This window comes from Myodes glareolus, chromosome 27 (assembly GCF_982192425.1).
Source record: "Myodes glareolus chromosome 27, mMyoGla1.1, whole genome shotgun sequence".
NCBI lineage: Eukaryota > Metazoa > Chordata > Mammalia > Rodentia > Cricetidae > Myodes > Myodes glareolus.
In genome coordinates, this window is record NC_142052.1 from 14,670,878 (window position 1) to 14,692,867 (window position 21,990).

General features: G+C 40.0%; 1 protein-coding gene across 4 annotated transcripts in view; it reads left to right on the plus strand.

Annotated features, from left to right (window-relative positions):
- Cdk14 (cyclin dependent kinase 14) overlaps positions 1 to 21,990 on the plus strand; it is a 545,726-nt gene that overhangs the window by 168,885 nt on the left and 354,851 nt on the right. For all 4 annotated transcript variants that reach the window (XM_087902477.1, XM_087902478.1, XM_087902479.1 and 1 more), the window contains one exon: positions 1,482 to 1,561. In XM_087902477.1, coding sequence (XP_087758603.1) covers positions 1,482 to 1,561 — 80 coding nt within the window. The remainder of the gene's footprint in view (positions 1 to 1,481; positions 1,562 to 21,990) is intronic.

Below are 21,990 nucleotides of genomic sequence, written 5' to 3' on the forward strand. Positions count from 1 at the left end.
CCAGCATTTCTGTATGTGGTTTTCTGTATCGTGCAGGTGTATATAAATATACAGTTTTGTGGCATAAACAAGTATATGTAAAATTTACATGTAAATATGGAAGGGCTCTAGACCAGAGAGTATGTCTGAACAGTACTCAGTGTTGGCTCCAAGAGGATGGGACCTGGGTGGTGGGAAGAGTGTCAGGGTGCTTAGTTTTTCTTGTCTTTTCTTTTTGGTTTTTCGAGACAGGGTTTCTCTGTGTAACTTTGGAGCCTGTCCTGGAACTAGCTCTTGTAGACCAGGCTGGCCTCAAACTCAGAGAGATCCGCCTGCCTCTGTTTCCCAAGTTGGGATTAAAGGCATGCGCTACCACCGCCTGGTTCGGTGGTTGGATTTTCATTAATTATATTTTGTATTTTTTATGTTTAGTATCTTCTTTAAAACATTTTAATGAACAAAGCCACCAAATGAAGTATTCCATCAGGCCTAGTAAAAGTAGAAAATAAAGCAATCAAGAGGACCAGGATATTCGGTTATGCCTTGATGTTATAGTAGCAGAACTGACTGAATAAAAACTATCTCCACAGTGTAATGTTACCTTTGATTTGAGCTGACACACACATGCAGAATGTGTTTCAAAGAACCATTTGCTTTCAGTATGTCTTTGTAATTTGTAATAGTATATTCTTCATTCTTTAGATTTATTTATTTTTATTTTTTGTGTGCATTGGTGTTTTGTCTTCATGTATGTCTGTGTGAGGGTGTCAGATCTCCTGGGACTGGGGTTACTGACAGATGCGAGCTGCCATGTAGGTGCTGGGAAATGAACCTGGGTCCTCTGGAAGAACAGTCAGTTTTCTTAACTGTTGAGCCATCTCTCCAGCCCCCTATTCATCAAATTTTTGATGATATGCCGTAATATAAAACACAACCAGATCAATTATGGTTTTCAGAAACTCTTATTTTAAAAATGGGAAAGATGATATGGAAGATAAGTATGAGAGAGAGAGAGAGAGAGAGAGAGAGAGAGAGAGAGAGAGAGAGAAAGAGAGAGGAAGGAAGGGGAGAGTTAGAGAATAGCAGTGGTGGGTGGGGGTGGGGTTGAAGGGAATGCCTGTGTCAAGTTTCTGTCCTTTGGGATTAAAGGATCCTATCTAAGTGAAGATGCAGTTTGAGAAACAAAGGAAAATATTCCTTTCACTGCTTTGTTTTTAATTACTCTGAGAATCATTGTCAAGTGGTTTTGTTGAACTCTAGTTGCACTGGAAGGGAAAGACTAAATCATAGAAATATCAGGTTTAATCTTAGCCGTATTGCGAGTGTATTTACCGTGTGAATAGTTACAGTACTCTAGGATTCCCAGCCTTGCTGAAATCAATATGTCACTGACTTCTCAATGCAGAATTGCATGGAATAGAAATTTTAAGGGGCTCAATTGGACTCACAACAGACATATAGTTCTGCAGAATCACCTTCATCTGTTCTTTGGTTTCCTTCAGGGTAAACGGGAAGCTGGTGGCTCTAAAGGTGATCAGGCTGCAGGAGGAAGAGGGGACGCCGTTCACGGCCATCAGGGAAGGTAGGCACTCTGTCCTTTCTCTGATTCTGTTTTTATGTGGTTTTCATAGCACGGTGAGTATGGTACAAGTTACACTGCTAAGTAAGTGTCTCATATGATTGTGTAAACTATAATTTAAAAAATTAAGTAGCTTTTGCAATCATACCAAGTCATATTAAACAAGACAACACCATCTTTTTGTATTCAGATTTGTGGGGGGAAAATTCATGGTGGGCTCTCTAGGCAACTGGAGAATATTTTTATGTCTGATTCTGTTTGCAGCGCTACTAAAATACTAAATAATGCACTACTGAATATTAAATACTAAAATGCTAAAATGTCAGAGTGGCATTATTATAGATTCATGATTTTTAAAGGAAATTCTTAAAAATGAAGGATTATGCTTACCCTGTTGCTCATTTGCCTTTCCTTTTTCTTGGTTTCCTTATTTTTCATTTCTTTCCTCCTTTCTTTTGCTGTTGTTTTAATTCTTCTCTTATATATTACATTTCAATTATGGTTCCCCTCCCTCTACTCCTCCATACTTCCCCTCATTCCCTCTCCCCTGGACCCAATCCACCTTCTGTTTTCCTTCAGAAAAGAGGAGGCCTTTTAGACATATCAACTGAACACTGGGTAAATAACTAGTCACATTAAGATTAGGCACATATTAAGGCTGGACAAAGAAAGTCAGTAGGAGGAAAAGGGCCACAAGAGCAGGTGAAAGAGTCAGAGACACCCCCATTCCCACTGCTAGGAGACCCACAAAAACACCAAGCTGTACAACCATAACCTATATACAGAGCCTTACAGTCTCTCTGATTGTTACTTTAGTCTCTGTGAGCCCCTTTGTGTGTGTCCTGATTGGTTGGTACTGTTCTCCATGGTGTCCACTCTGGCTCCTACCGTCTTTCCTCTCTTCTTCTGTGGGATTCCCTAAGCTCCACCTAATGTTTGACTGTGGGTCTCTGTATCTGCTCCCAACAGATGCTGGATGATGCCCCTCTGATGACAAGTGGGCTAGGCAGCAATCTATGAATCTAGCAGAATATCACTAGTAATCATTTCGTTGACTTGCGTGTGTGAGAGAGAGACAGAGACAGACAGACAGACACACACACACACACACACACAGGGGTGGGAGGAGAAAGAGAGAGTCATGTTTGGGTTCTGTTGTAGGTCTCTGGACTGTCCAGTTTCTGATTCCTGTCCATGCAGGCAGTGTCAGGTCAGGCTTGGTCTCCCTTTTGTGGTGTGGGCCTCAAGTTGGACCAATCTCCACCACCATAGTTCTTATCCTTTAGTCTGCATTGGTTGTCTCATTCCCTTAGTATTACATATGTTGCAATATTTTCCCATTGCTATTTTTTAAAAAGTTCTCTCATAATTCAGTATAGTCCTTATGGCTTTAGTTTTATGAAATAAGGTTGAACTGTCTTCTGCCTTTTTTGTTTATGTGTAAGAGGGTTTCTGTTATTTATGAGAGTCATCTTATTCGTGGGAAGTTTTCAGTTCTGTCATAACTATTAGGGTTAGTAACTTCACTTTTACCTCTTTGAAAAATGCAAATTCTCTTTACCTAAAAGCTACATCTTCTGCTGATCCAAGCGATGTATCAGTGTTTTGCCACCTAGTTTTGACAAATTAAGTATACTCTGTCATATCTGGTTTGTCATTTGATGATGATAATGCTGAGACGCTTCTTCCCTCTCTTCCTCTTTCTAGTCTTCGTCTTTGCCCTAATTGTAGTTTCTATTGCTGTGATACCACATCATCACCAAAGACAATTTGGGGAGGAAAGGACTTTTTATTACACTTCCATATCACAGTTCAAGGAGGTTAGGCAAGAAACTCAAAGAGGGCAGGAATGTGGAGGAGGAGCTGATGCTGCTTATTGGTCCTTATGGCTGGCTTATTTGATTTCTTTTACACCCCACGACCACCTCCACGGGTGATACCACCTCCAGTGGTCTGGGCCCTTCCACTCCAATCATCAATGTACAACAGGCTAGGCTAGAGTCCAGTCTGGGAGGGCATTTTCTCAGTTGAGGCTCCCTCTTCCAAAACGACTCTGGCTTGTGCCAGGGTTTCAGAAAACTAGCCAGTACACACTTGTTCTGTTTTCTCATCTCATTCTTCCTTTCATTTCCTTGCAGTTTGGCTTTCTTCATTACTGTTTAGCTGAAACATCTTAGAAAATGTATCCATTGCCTCTTTATTATATACCAAACCTTCCGTTTTCTGATTCTTTTCTCTAACTTTTTAGTAGATTGCACATGGTTGAAACCATCTTTCCTGCAACGGCAGACTCCAGGTAGGGTCAGTTTTTCTCTTTGCTTTGTCTTGCCTTTTAGGTTTGTAGAACCCGAGGAGAGAAAAAAAAAAGCCTGCTTTTCTCTAGTAAGCACCATTCCTGGATAATTTTATTCATTCCCTAAATTTAAACAGCAGGTATAAGCTGTTGACTTCCATACTTGTGTTTATCTAGTTAAGACCCTGCCTTTGTGTCCATTTCATACATCTGTCTGCCTCCTTGGAATTTTCCCTTGAATTCAACAACCTCTAAAAAGAGTAAGCTATCACTGCCAAGTAAAACTAGTATAACAAATAACCTAAACCTTATATCCAAACATAATTCTGGTCCATCACATCCCATTCAGTATTCTCTATATGAGTAAAGGTCATGTCCAGCAAATTAACCAAATGTGGTTCTGTTGGGTCCATCTCTCAAGGTAGCTCACATCTGTCCACAGCTGAGTCTCCTCCCTGTATCGCAGGATTCCTTGGATTGTTGCAGGAACTTTTGCATTATACTCTCCCCTCCTTTGTCATCCTATTGGTTCTTCTTTACTGTGAAACTATTATAATCTAATTATGTAAGCCATGTTTAATTAGTCCCACCTTTAAAAACCTGAACCCAGTACTCTGGCTGCTTTCCTTTCAACCCTCCCAGAGTGTCCCATCTTAGGGCCCTCACATACACTCTGCCTTTGTCTAGAATACTCTTCATTGACCAGGTTAGGTACCAACTACAAACTCGTATGTTCTCGTCTCAGAGAAATTTCCTATCACCATCCTGTCTACAGTTGCAGCTCGCTATTACCGTACCCACCTTTGTGCAGCTCACCATGCTGATAACCCTGTTCATTTCCATTGCCGGTCTTACTGGAATGTGCATTGTTCTCCCTCTCCTCTCTGTTCATGTAGAACTTTAATGAGGTTAGTGACCTTGTTTGACACCCGCCCTGCAACAGCTACTGAGTGGCTTTCAGAGCTAGAGTCAGTAAATAAGATGGAGTATTCGATACAGATGGCACTCCTGAGGAATCTGTCATCCAGGTGGCAGGCAGAAGATTGAAATAATACATCAAAGAATAACACGCCATGCCATATAAATGCCAAATCATTTCTGAAGTATCGTGAATTCCCAGAAAGGTTCTCCACTGGTGAAGTGTGCTAGGATGTCGGCTGGACCTAGAGGCAGAAATCTGATGATAAACTGTGGGGTCTGGATGGAGGAGATGCTGTCTGGACCGGCACACAGAATGACTGGGGGTTGAAACTCAGTGACTTTCAGGAGCAGGGATGGTTGCCATGGGCTGCTCTCAATGCTGGTCACGTGGCAGTAGGGGGTATTGTGCCATTGGAGGATTTAGTTTATACATGTGGAGTTCTGCGTTCGTGAGATATCTATATGAAATATCTGTTGGTGTGGGGTTGGAGCTCCCAGCAGTTGACTATAAACAACACATTTAGTAAGACCCTTAGAATCATAAAATCTTTAGTTTTATTTAGTTAAATTTAGAACAGAGATTTATTTGAGTCGATATTCTGGAAAATGGAAAGTGTAAAAAGCATGGCTATGGCCCCTGAGGTGCAGAAGGGCGGCAGTTGAGGGCAGAGGAAGAACAAGAGCAAGTTCAATGTTTTTGAGGCCAAGAGCTTTTGGTAGTTGAAAGTTTTTGAGGCCAAGAATTTTTGTTGCAAATGAGAAATTAACTGTTAGTCGGGGTAATCTATAGAGAGTGGTTTTTGGAGTCTGGAGTTCTGGGTTTTGACTGTTTCTTTGCCTTTCATCACAGTACTGTCAGGCTCCTTTGACAGAGTATCTTAGAAGGTGCATTGCATAGGAGTAGATATTGCTTCATCATTTTGGAGGCCAGAAGGCCAAAGCCACAATACCATGATACCCTTTCTACAAACTGAGAGAGATAATCTGTCCTAAGATCCCTCCTTGGCTCCTAGACAGGAGGCTTGTCCCTGTGTCTCTAGGTTTTAAGTCTGTGCCTGTCTGCATACAAATGTCTTCTTTCTCTAAGGACACTGGTCATACTGAATTAGAGGTTACCCTGAAGATCTTATTTTACCTTAGTTACCTCCCTGCAGACTCACAGCCAGCTACATACTGGAGTTATGACTTCAGCATGCAGTGTTGTTGTTGTTGTTGGGGAAGGGTACATTTCAGCCCATAATACCACTTAATAGTTTGGGACCCTAGAAACCTTATTTGCGGAAGGTAGGTGTTGGCTTGTGTCATTGGTTGTAGACTTTCTATATTGACATGATTCTTCTGATTTCCTGAGGATTCTTGCAGTTCAGATATTTCAGTGTCCATGTAATGGAAAATGGTGAAAAAATTGTTGAGGCCTGGGATGGCCCATCACAAAATGACATTGTGTTTCCTTTATATACAGTATTCCGAAGTCTCTACAATGTAGTCTGACTTCTAAATGATTTGTTTACATTTTATGTGTATAATGTTTGCTTGCATATAGGTGTAGGTACGATGTGAGTGTTTAGTGACTGTAGAGGCCCCGAGGGAGTGTGAAGTCCCTTCCTGGAGCTCCTGACGGGGAGCCACATGTGAGTGCTCAGAACTAAACTTGGCCACTCTGTAAGAGCAATGAATGTTCTAAAGCTCTGAGCCGCCTCTCTATCCCCTCTGTTGTCAGGAGAAGTGAAATGACGTCATGGTAATAATAAGATTGAAACAGTGGGTCAGTTTTAGATGTTGTTCCTCTCTTGACCTCTCTTCCTGCCTCTCACAGTCTGTTGCGTACAGAGACAACAGCTGCTGCTACTGCTGGGCTTGTCAATCCCAGCGTTAGACGTACAGGCTAGGCGTAACTTATATGTGGATCAAGTGGAGAACATGAAACATGAAACATGGGGGCGAGGAGTGCGGGACACTGGGACAATGAGAGGAAGAGCTGGAATTTGAGTTCGCCTCTATTCTGCTATGCTGGCCAATTCTTCGTTCATGAAATGTCAACAGCGTGAAGACTGGGAGTTGGGACACACCATGCTCAGGAAGGGAATGTTAAGTGCCTGCTTTCCACTTAGCAGATTACCTTGGAATTTAGGGTTTAATGTGATTTTCACCCACAGTGGAAATGCTTAGCGGCTCTAATCTTGCTTAGACTGTGTGTCCGGATAGACTGAACTGTATCTTGTTGAGCTCGAGAACATACAGTGGCTTAACTTAGGTTTAGATAACTGTGAAACTTACAATGTTTTTGGTGGCAGCTTTAACATAGCTGTGGTAAGGGTCAGCTTTCCTGTTTTAATTTGGAATCCTTGGGTGGCATCTCCTCACCCTGTGGCACTTCTGATAGAGGGCCTGAGCACAAGGCAAGGTTTGGAAGGGAGCGGATAGAATATCTTAGGCTACGCCACCTTTCGACACCTTTATCACATAGATGCTCTTATTCCGTGGTATCACTTCGTAGATCTAATCGCATAAACCTTTCCTATAAAGTTTCTGACAATTAAGGCAATGGAAACAGTTGTCATTTCTGTAGATTCTTGAATGTATGTTAGTTTTCAAAGGTAAGCATACACAGAAATCTAAATACTCAGTAAACAAAGCAAGCCTAGGTGAAAAGAGTAGCTACGTGTGGCAAGTATTCTGTCATGTACCTATCATCCTGGTACTAGAGAGGTGGAGTCAGGGAAATCAGTATTGCTAACATGGTGCTAGGCTCCAATCTGCACCATGGTATGCAAATAAATAAATAAATAAATAATGTGACAAGGGCCTAGGAAATATTCTTATCTATAGGAAGGGTAAATAAGGAACACACACTTTCTGATGGTAACTTTCTCTTTTATAATAATCCTCTCTGAGAATCTGTCTCCACGCAGCTGCATTCTTTTTTTTTTTTTGGGAAAAACAATCTTTTTTTCATTTTGCATACTAATCCCAGTTTCCACTTCCTGCCCTTCTCCTGTTCCCCCCACCTACTCCTCCAACCCTCCCCACATGCACTCCTCAGAGAGGGTAAGGCACATTGCTTTGGTGAAGAAGGTCCAAGGCCCTCCCTACTATATCTAGGCTGAGCAAGGTATTCCCAAAGAGAACAGGTTCCAAAAAAGCCAGTACAAGCAGTTGGGATAAATCCTGGTGCCATCGCCAGTTGCCCCTCAGTCTGCCCCAGCCATACAACTGTCAGCCGCATTCAGAGGGACTAGTTTGGACCTATGCTGGTTCCTTTCCTGTCCAGCTGGAGTTGGTGAGCTCCCATTAGCTCAGATAAACTGTTTCGGTGAGTGTCCCCATCGTGTTCATATCTGCATTATGTAATAGCCGGAGCCTGAAAGCAACCTAGATGCCCCTCAACCGAAGAATGGATAAAGAAAATACGGCACATTTACACATGAGAGTACTACTCAGCGGTAAAAAACAATGACATCTTGGAATTTGCAAATGGATGGAAGTAGAAAAAAACATCCTGAGTGAGGTAACCCAGACACAGAAAGATGAACATGGTATGTACTCTCATAAGTGAATACTAGCTGTAAAGCAAAGGATATTAAACCAATAGTTCATGATCCTAGAGAAACTTAAGTAACAAGGTGAACCCTAAGAAAAACATAAATAAATCCACCTGGAAAGGGGAAAAAGACAAGATCACCTGACCAAATTGGGAACATGCAGGTGAGGGGAGAAGGGAGGGTGCAAGGGGAAGACACTTTGTTGTCATCTGCTGTATACCCGCCCAGTGCAGCTCTCGGCAAATTGGGAGTTCAAAGCCCTGAGTGAACTCAAGAGCAGTCTGGGCTACTCTTGCTATCTCTCTGTGTATTTTATTAGTTATTATGAAAACCATTTATATTTTTAATATCCATTTATGATAGCAGGAAGGAGGAGGTGGGTAGAAGTTGAGAACCAAATTAAGGGGAAAATGTGAACACCCTTCATAAGACGTTTAGGAACTGTTAGCCTGCTTATAAAGTGGGCAGCTAGCGTTTGTGGTTAACCTTCAGTCCTCTCATTAAATTATTCCCAATACTGCAGGAAATTAGGCACGTATAATAGGAGTTGTAGTTTTTTAAATTTCATAACATCATGGAACAGAAAATGAAGCTGGCATTAACCGAGCCAATGAGAACTGTGGTGTTCGATTTGCTTCTCCCCACTACCTTTGCTGTAGAACGTCTTTAGAAATATTTGTTGCTTTTTGTTATCTGCTTCATTATTTCACGTATAGAAACCTGATATAATTTGCTTGTGGATGATGAACATTAGTTTTGATATCTCATTGGGTTATAATTCAATTAGAAGTTAACCAAGCTGAATTTCGTGTTTGTGCTGTTTCGTTACTTTTCTACAGCCTCAGTTACAGAGTACCACAGACCTAATAGTTTTTATACGTATACTGCTAAGCTAGGAGCCTAAAATCAAAACATGGATAAGCCAGGCTTTCTATGAAAACTGCACTTAAGGAACATTTGCTTTCTGCTAGCGTTGGCTGGCTCCTGGCAATGCTTGGGGTCTTGTGACGTGTGTATATGGTACTCAGCCCTGTGCCTCTGTGATTCCGTGGCCTCCCGCTCTGCCTCTGTGGGTAAGTGGCCTCCTGCTCTGCCTCTGTGGTTCCGTGGCCTCCTGCTCTGCCTCTGTGGTTCCGTGGCCTCCTGCTCTGCCTCTGTGGTTCCGTGGCCTCCTGCTCTGCCTCTGTGGTTACATGGTCTCCTGCTCTGCCTCTGTGGTTACATGGCCTCCTGCTCTGCTTCTGTGGTTACGTGACCTCCTGCACTGCCTCTCACCCTCTTCTTAGAAAGGTGCCCGTCGCTGTACTCTGGACCTACCTTAGCTGAGGGTGGGTTTATTTTAGTTCATTCCATTTATGTGGAGTATTTGCAGGTAAAGTCACACTATGAAGTTCCATGTAGAAAGGAATGTGGGGAACTGTGGTGGAACTCACTCCGGGTCTTTATTCTTATTATTTTCATGGAGACATTTGAAAGGACTGCATTTTTTGATTCAAAAGTTTATCACAGGGATATGATATGTAGTGATGATAATATTTGCTGGTCATTTTCTCTTAATAAAATGTGTGTGTATATTAGATTAATTCATTAACATTCTCTAAGGTGATTTGGCTATTTGTTATTTTTTTTTAAAGAAAAATGCAATTTTTTCTCTGTGACTTAATGACTTGAGTTATGTGGCTTGTAAGATGAATTGTGTCATGTCAGTGGGCATGATTAAGACTTTGGTAGTTAGTTTGAGTTTGGCAGCAGGGAGAACTGATCCCAATACTCATATATATACACAAAATGGTAAAGGTCTATTTTGACAGTTCCTCAAATTGATAGTTGTGATTTCAGACATTAATTCCTAAGATAAAATATTTTAAATCTTAACTTTCAAGTCCATCCCACAAGAATCTGTTTTATCTAGGTAGGAAGTCTAATAAACATACACCTTCTCCATTTGTATAGGACTGGGCTGGCACGTGGTCATCCTTGGTTATAACCCAAGTCATTTTGTCAAATGCCCGGATGGCAGAGCACATCTACCATCATCCCCTAGCGGGTAGAACTTACCTCTTACTGCTGCCCCGGGTTTTCCAATCCATCTCTCTTCTCTGACACAAATGGTCTTGTAAGTGTGTTTCTGGAACTCCATTGAGAGAGGGGAAGATGAGGTCCTAAGACATGGTCTCCCTCTGTGCAGAACCAGAAAGCAGTGCTGGAGAGGCTGGAGAGGATGCTGTTCTTTGTCAACACTGGTCACCAGGGTGTAGTGATTTCAGAATTGATAATGGACCATAAAGTTTTAGTTGTGTTTTACTCTGTATTAGTACAGCATTTAATCATATGCAGTAGGTAACAATAAGTTGTCTCTCACCTGTCATTAGTAAGTTTAGAATTTATCATTTCTGAGCTCAGTTTAGGCATTTCTGTAATTAGCTCTTATATCAACAGATTTATTTTAAAGCTACAATCTGTGCCGTGATCGTTTGACGTTTAATAATCCTATAAGGACTAATTTGGGAGCTAAGGCACACCATAGAGATTACCAGCAAGAGGCATATTCATCTGGTATTTAGTATGAATTCTCAGGCCTCACTGTATATATTCAAATTTGCCTGGGTTCCTGCCTGAGCATTGCAGGCCTTACATTGTACGTGCCTCAGTTTCCTCTCCTATTAAAGAGGATAGAAATAGCACCAGTTTTAGAGATCTTGAAAGATGTAACCATTAAATTCATGATGCTATCAACTAAAAAGAATCATAGCATGAAAGTTTTTTGGAAATAAAAATGCATTACTAGGAAATAAAAATTCAAGAGAAGATTTGCATGGTAAATTTAAGAAAACCAAGAGAAGGACCAAGAAGAGCTACTTTCTCCGATGTCTTTGAGGGTAAACGATAGAAGGATGAGTTTTCTTCTGGATTAGCTGTTTTGGTCTCTTTCAGAATGGAAATATCCCTCAGCTGTCCTGAGATCTTAACTATCAACTTACATTTCAGAATCAGATGTCTTGCTTGGCGCCTTTGGGAGTTTGGATAAGGGCTGTTGTATGGCGAATTACCCAGACGCATGATGGGGATGAAGTGCCTCCTCCATTCCTTTTCCTTACTGCTCATCAGATCCCAACATAGGACAGTTTTTTTGTAAGGGGCTTTGGTTTTCACAATGATACTGATTTTCTTGACTGAAGGACTTAGGTTTGCTGCTCACAGTATGAAACTGAGAAAGAGACAGGTTACAGGGCATTCTCCCCCGTGAAGAAGCAGAAATTTATTTTATTCATCTCCCTGTTTTTGGTTCAGATTTTGGTTGTAGCTGATGTAAGAGAGACTGGAAGGTAATGAAATACTTAGGGGAAAAAAGCCAAGTGCAGTTTAGAGCATGGATGTGTGATTCTGAAGAGGAGCAAGATGTAGGGCGAAGTATGTGTTTTGACAAGGAGCTCAGAGGGTGGAGACCTTCAGGATGACATCCAAGCTGTTTCTTGGGACATGGACTGGATAATAGAGCCTATGCTAAGAAAGAGCCTATGAAGAAGGATGGAGATTTGGGAAAATTTAGGGAGTTCAGTCTTGCAAGTATTAAATTTGAAGCCTGGCATCCACGTGCCATTTGTTTACATAGTGGCGCTGTTGAAAAGACAGATCAATTACACCCCAACTGAAGACCTTACTACTCAGGTCCAGGGTCTGTGTTACTGTTCTGAGGAAGGTTGATATTATCATCTTCATTTTATCAATCAAAGAACTGCAATCTCCAGATAGTTTTGTCTAAAGACACCAACAACAGAATCTGGTGAACTGTCTGTCACATAGTAGATTCTCAATACAACCAAATGCCTGAATGCATTCCGATCCTCTCTGCATTGCTGTTGAGGAATAAACCCATGGGTTAGAACTGTACAGACTATTGTAAGTCAGCTAAGAAAAAGAGCAAGATGAGACTTGGAAAAACACTGCATCAGTCAGTAAATGCTCGTCCTGGTGGAGGTTGTGCCCCTCAGCAAATACTGCACTCATTGTATCTTTAGTTTCTTCATTTCTGAAATGAACTTCCTTCTAAAATGGATTATCTTTGAATAAACACTTTTGTAACAGCCTCCAGTTAAAATTCTGTTTACTAGGAAACTATGTCATAAAGGACTAATACTTACACTAAGCCTCAACTTTCTTATCTGCACCTTAGAGATAGTTCTGATCTGTATATTAGCACAGGATTGTTGTGAGAATTACATGAGTTTAGCATCTTTAATAGCATGGCAAGATAAAAACCGAAGATGTCTTCAGGGAATTTTCAGCAATTAGAAATGCATTCAGGTGGGGGTTGCTATCTAATCCTTCCTAAATTGTCTTAAATACAAATGCATCATATTGTAACTTATATTACCAGTTGACAAAACAAGATGAAATATAATACTTTTTCTAATTTAACCAACCAAGAAAGCAGCTGCTTAATTAAAAGATAAATTTTAATCTTCAAATTTAATAAAATAAAAGAAACCCGCTATTTTCATAGGTTTTAAAGTCACATGATCCAACAGCTTTCAATTTTTTGTTGATATTAGCTGCCAGACAGCCATCACATTTCTCAGACTTATAAAGAATAACAATTGGATCAATTTACATAAACTTACTTGGAATCACAGTCTAGACTCATGGATTTTTTTTTCCCTTCCATTTACAAAATTTTGCCTGTCAATTGTAAAAGGCTTTACAGCAATTCATGTTAATTTTTGCAGTGACAGGCATAAAGGAATATTACTAATGGCTTAAAAGAACTATTTTAGCACAATAAACTCATGTCTCATTATACCATGTGTGTGTGTAAAGAACACTGATGATACAATTATGGGTTTTTCCAGCTGGTAAAGGATTGGGGCCAGTAGTATCATTTGAAAAACAAACTGAATACTTAAAATTGACTCCAAATTCCCATATTTGTCTTCAGTTCTTCCGTGGCCATGCTGGTGAACGTGTGGCCTCATTTATTTCTCTCAACAGTCCCGAGTTAGGACGTCAGTGCGGACATCTCTAAACTGCGGAGAGGAAGGTGAGGCCTAGGGATAAATGAATTCTTTGTCATACATTTGCTAGGAAACACAGATTTTAACTGAAGTGTTTGCTCAAAGGTAATTCATTCTTCACCTAAAAGTTTCATGGCAAATTTAAAAAATATCGCAAGCTCAGGAACCTGTATTAATAATTTTTTTTGCACATAAACTTATTTTATATTAACTGTTTGTATGATAGTTGTTAACATAGCTATATATTAATTTAAAATTATTGCCCCACACTTAGTATTTCTTAATATTTGGGAAGTCCTTACATTGTTATGCTACATACTATGTATACTATGTAGTAATAGAAGCAGTCAAAAGGTAGGTGAGCTGTGAACTAAATTCCATGGCCAGTGTCATGCTTACTGTAGAATTTGGTGTTTTATATATCTTGAGGCAATATATTAAGTCATATTATCTTATATGTTTAGTGAGTACTCAATAAAGGTACTAAATAATGTGACCTTTTTAGTGGTCCTTTTGAAAAACAAATAAATCGTGCATGTTGGAAAAAGGAGAAAGGACTGGGCAAGTCATGGTTTTAAAATTCCCATAAAATCTCATGCCTGCAAACATGTTGGTAGACTACAATTTAAAGAAGCACAAAGAGACACAGTGGTCAATTTTTGAAAGTAAAAATTGCTTTAAAAAAAAAAAGACAAATGGAAATCTTGAAGGTACGAAGAGACAAGCAACTCATTATAGCAGAGAAAACTGTACTCAAGAGCTGACCTTTCCCCTAAACTGCCAGATGTAGGAAGGCAAGGTACTGACATATTCTAAAAATCTAAAGAAAAGGAAATGAAAACCTGTCAATTAAAATTCTGCATCTAATAAAACTGTCCTTTAGAAGAGAAGCCCAACGTCTTGTTCACATCAGGAAACCTTGAGTAAAGTACTCATGAAAGCAGATCAGGCTGGGTGCATGTGGCACCAGACCCAAGTTTTAGTAGAAAAAAGAGTAGAATGTTAGAAATGGTAATTTGTGAATAAATATAAACAATTTTATAAAGATATTATTCTTCCTAGTCTCAGAATCTGTAAAATATTAGACTGTTTAGTATAGTGACTGACATTTCTAGATACAGATTACATTATTAGATACAAACCTAAGGTCTGTGAGGCAGAGAAAAAGCTACATTTTAAAAACATTAAGCAGATGTTAGCCTGGAGTAAACTGCCATAAATCAAGCTGTGAATTATAATTCATGGAATAAACTAAGAAAATATCCTGATTAAAAGTCAACAAAATATGGCTTGGTTTATTTCAAAGTATGCTGAAAAAAAAACCAATGCAAGAAGGCAGTAAGGGGAACCCAGGAAAATATGTGGAGCGTTCCTGCAAAAAAAAAAAAAAAAAAAAAGGAATAGACAAAGATAAAACTCTACCACATCAACATTCTGAACCTAAGATGTCCAGAGAAAAAGTTTTTCAGGCTGGATAGAAAGAGATGTGTCAACATTATTCATTCTATAAGAGATGAGCTGTAGTTCTATCGACTCAAGAAGATAAATGTAAAAGGATGTGTATCGATAGGAAATCTGGCAAGATAGAAGCTAGAATGGACCCTAACAGACACCTTTGTACTTTTCCTATAGACAGAGACATTTTATGATGATGAAAGAGTCAATGTGTGAGAATGGTTTCATGATTAGAAACACATAAACCCAACATTAGAGTTCAAATATACAGGAAGCATAATCTTTTAGACCTAATAGAAAAAAATAGACAGTTCCGCAGTTAATGTTAGTCCACAAATATCAGTAGATCATTGGAAAAAGCCAACCAAGATATAGAAGACAGGAATGATACGGTAACCAACTTGGCTAATAGATAGTTCACCCAGCTCCAGTAGAGTATACATTTAACTGAAGAGCAAACTGAACATTCTCAAAAGTACATCACAGATTAAACCTTTAAACAAGTCTAAGTACGTGAAAAATGATTGAAATGTTCCAAGGCATGGATTCTGTTTACTGAACTATTACATTGTAAACAGAGCAAAACTACATTTGGGGAAGTTGGGAATTAAACAAAGCACATTCTGGGTAATCTATAGACCAAAGAACAATGAAGTTTGATATTGTGTTCTCAGTGAATATAAAAACATTGTGAAAATTTGTGGGATGCAGATTAATGAGTATTTGTCAGAAAAGGCTGAGCTGGAAACATGCATTTCAGAAAAGAAAAATATTATTTCAACTTTAAAAAAATTTAAGATTTTATCTTAACCCTATTGACAAAGTAGCAAATTTGTCTTCCAGCAAAGAGAGGGAGAATAAAGATCACAGTGGGCTAGAAGACAGCATATCGGTAGAGAAGCCAGTTAAATACAAAGCTACTTCTTTGCTATGAGATATCAATAAACACTCACCCGACTGACCAGGATGAAAATGGCAAAAGTTACCACACCAGTGAGAAAATATCACTATTGACCTTAGAGAAATGATGAGACTTTAATGGGATACTATGAGCCGTTTAATTCCAGCAAATCAGACAAGTGGACAAGTGATATTGTCAGAAGCTCAAACAGTTAGATGTGTGAATGAAAAATAGATTAATACCTTACAACAAATATGGATCTCAACCCAAACTTTATGTGTTCAATATAAAAACTGTAAGATTTCTGAACATGGACCTGCAGGAAAGCTTTCATGACTTTTGGACTAGAGATTAGCAGAATTTGTAGAAGAAGATAGCTCATAAATTAAAACATAGTCTTTGAACACAGATCTAGGAAAGCAAAGAGACAAGTTAAAAAAGAAGAAAATAGGGCTGGAGAGATGGCTCAGAGGTTAAGAGCATTGCCTGCTCTTCCAAAGGTCCTGAGTTCAATTCCCAGCAACCACATGGTGGCTCACAACCATCTGTAATGGGGTCTGGTGCTCTCTTCTGGCCTGCAGGCATACACACAGACAGAATATTGTATACATAATAAATAAATAAATAAATAAATATTAAAAAAAAGAAGAAAATATTGCCAAATAATATATTTGATAAAGGATTGATATAACACATATATAAAAGACCCAAATTCAGTGATGAGGAAACTCCTATGTTATAGATCACATTGTAGAATTGCAGACACAAAGCTTGTTGAAGAGTGAGGTAGAACCCATTGGTAGCAAGTCAGGGTCTTTTGGGTGAGCAGCATCGCTAGAAGCTGGGGTGGCAGGTCTTCCTTCAGGCCCAGCTTTGACGAGCAGATATACAGCATACTATTTGATCAGTGCAAGAAAGTAGCTCAGTCTGAGCAAAAGAATTATATAATGTGTACAGCCAAGGAGCTTATTGTTTGTGGCAGTTTACAGGTCAAACTTTTATGGCTTGCCGGGGAGAAGCAGCCAGAGGAAGGATGTGTTGAGGGAGGGATGCCTGTTCCTGCTGCCCCTGCTGTTTTCCCGCCTGTGCCCTCCCAGCCCCAGCTCCACTTGAACCATCTTGAAAGACCTGGTTAAGTTCCGCCGCTTCCCTGCCATCCTCTTGTCTTTCTTCCTTGTTGTATCTCTGCGCTTTCTTTATTTCTTGTATGCTTACATTTCAGTGTTTGACTCCATTAAGCTTTCCGGTCAGCTGTGCTCAGTTGTGACCTCTTGGTGACCTCTTGGTGCTTTAGAGCCTATGGTTTGGCTGACTCCTTAGATGCCAAACATTCCTCCACCCCTATCAACATAGAGCTAATCCAGAGTCCAGTCAGTGATTTAATAGAATTTAGGCAGCAATAATTTGGACTGTGATTATTTCAGAATTAAGAGTGGCAGCAATCACTGGTGTAGTCATAGGATACATAGGGTTTGTTCAGAAATGGGCAGAGGGAAACTTGTTGCTAAGTAGCTAGCTCAAGTAGAAATATTCTCCCTGCTACACACCAGGCAAACCCCACCCGTTTGCCTGCCTAGAGGGAATTCTACCTTGTGACAGGGGGTATGTAGGTTGTTCAGAAATTATCTAATGTAGACTCTGCCTGTTTTGGTATCCACTGTGATTCTTTCAGAGTGAATCTGAGCATTGTTCTGATCAACATTTTAGTTTTTATGATACTTTTAATCTTTTTATTGCCATTATGTTTGGGATCTACATGAAAACACTATGTTTCAGGGAGAGGGAGATAGAACTGGGTGTTGAATGCATTCATTCCAGGGGCATTATGAGTATGTAGATATTGACTTAATAGCTAATTATTGTAAGACTTGTATGCTCTAAGTTACTGAATTCATACTCTACTCAGTGTGAGGGCTCAAGTCCCCTGAAGGGACTTAATCTAAAATTGTGAGGGCTGTGAAGAACACCAGCGATTGTGTATGTAATCTGGTCCTATCACTTACAAAAGATCAGCTGAGTCCTGGGAGAAGTGTTAAAACGAGCAAGATCAGTGCAGCTCAGACCTGGACCGAGTCCTGTGAGTCATCCCCGCAGAGAGCCGGCCCTGGCGGTGACTCAGCTCTTCACAGTGCTGTTCTCACCTCACACTGGATCTCATCTTTGTGTGAAGTGCCAAAAAGTAGGCCGTTCAGATTTCTCTGCATTTCTCATTTTCTGGTGACATTTTAGAATGCAATGGAACCCTTCATGAAACCATCAAATAATAATTCCTATCTTAATTTATAAAAAAATCCCAATTAATAGCTTATGTGGGGAAAATGTACCATTATAGAATGTTGTGGGAAGTTCAGAAGTGCAAAGTTAAAGGAAACTCTGGTTTGGAATATTTATATTTTTTGGCTATTCGCCATCTCAGTCAGTTCTCTGAGCATACCCAAGAGCATTTAGTGGATAGTAGGACTTTTTAAGAAGCCCTAGCATTTTGAACGGGACCCAAGAAAAAGAATTAAAGGAAATACTCAGCAAAAACTTGGCAGTTGTCCTTCTCTCTCTCTCTCTCTCTCTCTCTCTCTCTCTCTCTCTCTCTCTGTGTGTGTGTGTGTGTGTGTGTGTAGCTTAGGGCTAGTGTGGGCAGGATCTAGCAGCAAGGGTGGGTCACTTTTAATGATGATGAATTGGTTTTTAGAACTATTTATGGTTAGAAAAATTTCTTGATGGAGACAAAGACTGATTTTTCAGTATACTGAGGCTTTTTTTGTCATCAGAGAATTATGCCAATTTCCATAATAAGCAGAAAAATGGTTTTTGTTTGCTTCAGCTGACTATGTTAGTGTTTGGAAATGCTAAATATAGTGAATAAGTGGTTGTCTGTGACCTTCGTCCCTCTTTCCTCTGCTCTTTTCTGCCGCCGGCCTGACAGGTTCTTATTGTCTGGTCTTGAGCTCAGACCGGTCCTCCTACGTTGACCTCTTAGGTGCTGAGAGTACCAGCATGTTCTGTTACACCAGGCTTTTCTTTGCCTTTCCCTTTCTATCTCTTTTGCAAGGGTTTCACTGTGTAGCTCAGACTGTCTTCAATCTCTCATTTCTTTTGTCCCAGGCCCAGGGAGTGGGGGTTACAGATACGCACTGCTGTACCTTGCGCTCACACTGTTGTCTAAATGCCATTGTCCAGACTGGGAAGAGCGCAAGCTAGTGAGAAGCAGATAGCATTTCCACTGTCGTTTGATCTTCCAGGGTCTGGAATATGTCCTTCCTTCTGCTACCCTCATGGTAATGTGTTTTGAATACTGCATATGGTTTGAGAGTGCAGAAGGCCAGTGACTAGCAAGTCTGTAGAAGTGATGACCAGTGGATTCACTACAAGGTCTATCCGACTGAACGCTGGGATATGTGCCTTCTTACTGTGAGATCCTGAGCAATGGTGACATTGACTGCAGCATGCTTTGTTGCTCTCTCAGCCAGGGTTGGCAGACCAACATCTGGACCAGTCTAATATGTGTAGCCCTCACTCTAGACTCAGGGGTGTTAGAAAACAGCCAAGGCTTGGCTGACAAGGAGGTCATGAATGAAGGAGGTCATTCATCATCAATTAAATAGTGGAATAATGGATTAACCAACGTTAAGACTCTTGCTGTTTCATAAAGTCAATTGATATGGCAGAACCTGTGTTCATGGTGGAAAAATTTATGCAAAAGAAATTCAAGAGCTAAACTCCACTGAACATGGAAACAAGACAGTACAGCAGCTTTGTTTTCAAGTGCCTGCTTCAATGTTTTCAGAATTGAAGATCTGGTGGTTTATCTACAACTTGAGTACCGTACTTCTAGATAGAAGTACTTCTAGAAATCTGAAGATTTCTGCCTCGGTGGTAACTTATTGAAAGTAAGTGGCAAACAAGTCCATACGGTTATAATTTTCATGTTTGCCTAAACTGTTAAAAATTATTCTAGCTACAGAGAAACCCTGTCTTGAAAAACCAAAAGAAAGAAAAAAAGTTATTCTAACCAAGAAATTATTTAAAAACCTGATTTTTTTCCTTTGACCTGAAAATTTAGGAGAATGTTGGAAAATTATCATCATTGAATTTGCAGTGCTTTAATATGATATCCTGCTTTTGTTAAGTACAATATCAATCTAAAAATGTTTGAAACAAAAATGATTAAAAGCTACAAAGAACAAATGGCCATTTTTATACACGCAAACATGCACAGTTCTCAGCCCAGCTTTCCTTTGCTTCTGCAATACTGGATGTGTGCTTCTGCACCTGGAGAGCAAGACATGATCAGAAGAACATGGGCATGGTATTTTAATGACTCGATAAATGTATATACCATTTTGGGACTTTGTTAAGCACATAGGCAGATCTGTAAGTACAGCGTCATATTGTGTTGGTTATGTGTAGAATTGTTGGTATAAGCTTTATGTGTCATTGGAGGGCAGCATGTGGCTTTTTATATTTCAGAGATGAAATACAGTGCACACGCTAACTTAGGGTGACAGTCACAACACAGACTATCCAAACCTTTGGATTTTTCATACAACGTGTGTTTATTCTTTTTCCATTACAAGGATGTAATTGAAATGATTTGCTTCATGGATGTGTCTCACAGTGTGGCCAGCATACTTTGCTTGAGGCTCGTATCTCCAATAGATGGTACTGTATGCATATGTGCATGTTTGTACCTTCAATACATCCCTGAAAGTGTGATGCTTATTTCAGACAATTCATTCTTCATAAGTGCATTCTGTGTTTTGCATTTCCCTGCTGAAAATGATGTCTTCTATAAATTTCACAGTAATAAACATGAGGGAAACCTTTTAGTTGCTGTGGGTCCATTAAATCGATATCTAGTCATTAGAGACGAGGGAGAAGACATTTTAAAAATGTTTGAATGATTACCTAAAATGCACATATTAATTTAGAAAGCCAACATTTCGAGGACTCCCAGTTTGGTGAGGCCGTCTGTTGAGCTTCATCATAGAAAGAGGAGCATTTGTCATGCCTGATATTTGCCCTTTTATGGGTGAGCAACAGAATTCTTCTCTTTCATATTACTTTCATAAAAGAACAGCAAGAAGTCACTACATTAAGACAAACATCATTCAAGCATAAAGATTAATCTTTTAAGGGATTTTCTAAATAAAAATGAGAATATTTCCTTAGAGGGTTATACAAATCCATGACCTTCTCAAAACTTATTTTTTTTTAACTTTGTTTAATTTGACACCATTTGCCTCTGTCACTTATGGTTGTTTTTCTCCTGGGACGCCCCTAATGCCAGTGCCAAATATTCCTGAACACCCCCCCCCACCCTCAGGGTCACCAGTCGAATAAACAGTGGACAATTTTGAGCATAAGGATGCCCTTTAAAGGATGGCTGTGTAGACTGAGTCTGCACTTATGTTTTCTGGCCACCCAGACCCGAATAATCACACAGAAGCTATATTAATTACAATGCTGTTTGGCTGATGGCTCAGGTATATTTCTAACTAACTCTTACATCTTAAATTAACCAATTTCTATTAGTTTATGTATCGTCACAAGGCTGTGGCCAACCGGTAAGTTTCCAGCGTCTTTCTTCTTCAGCAACTACATGGCATTTTCCTGACTCTGCTTCCTTTCTCCCTGCATTCTGTTTAGTTTTCCTGCCCAGCTTTATTCTGCCCGGCCATAGGCTAAAGGAGCTTCTTTATTAACCAGTGGTAATAAAACATATTCACAGCATACAGAGGGGAATCCCGCATCATAGCTGGGCATCCTATAGTCTTATTTGCTAGTTGGCCATGTTAATTCCTCCTTCCTCTCTGTGGTGGTCATCTCTGACCATCCAGAAACCCGTTGCCTCGACTAACTTCACTCTCTTATGCAAGTAAATTAGCTTCATGGAGCCAACCATCGTTTCTGTGTGATGATTTCCCCATCTCCTGGTGATAACTTCTCCATCCACAGCTCTCCCTTTGCTCTCAGCATGAATTTCAGATAGTAGACTAACTCTAGGTGAATATCCTGATTTCTCCACCTTGACACTAAGCCACTCTGTTCTGGGTGCCTCAGACCATGGTCTCCGTGTGGCCTTCAGGGTTAGTGTTGTCACCTTGAGGGTCTTGTCAGATTTCTTTTCTCCACTTAGGTAGTGTCTCAACTTGTTTTTAGAATGATCACTAATGTAACTACTTCTCTGTGTCCTTCTCAGCTTCATTGCAGTGATCCTAGATAAAAGTGGTGAAGAGTGCTAATGCTGCCCTTCTGGGCCCCTTCTGTTTGTTTGTTTCCTCTTTCTGTTCCTTCTACATTCTGCCCCAAGG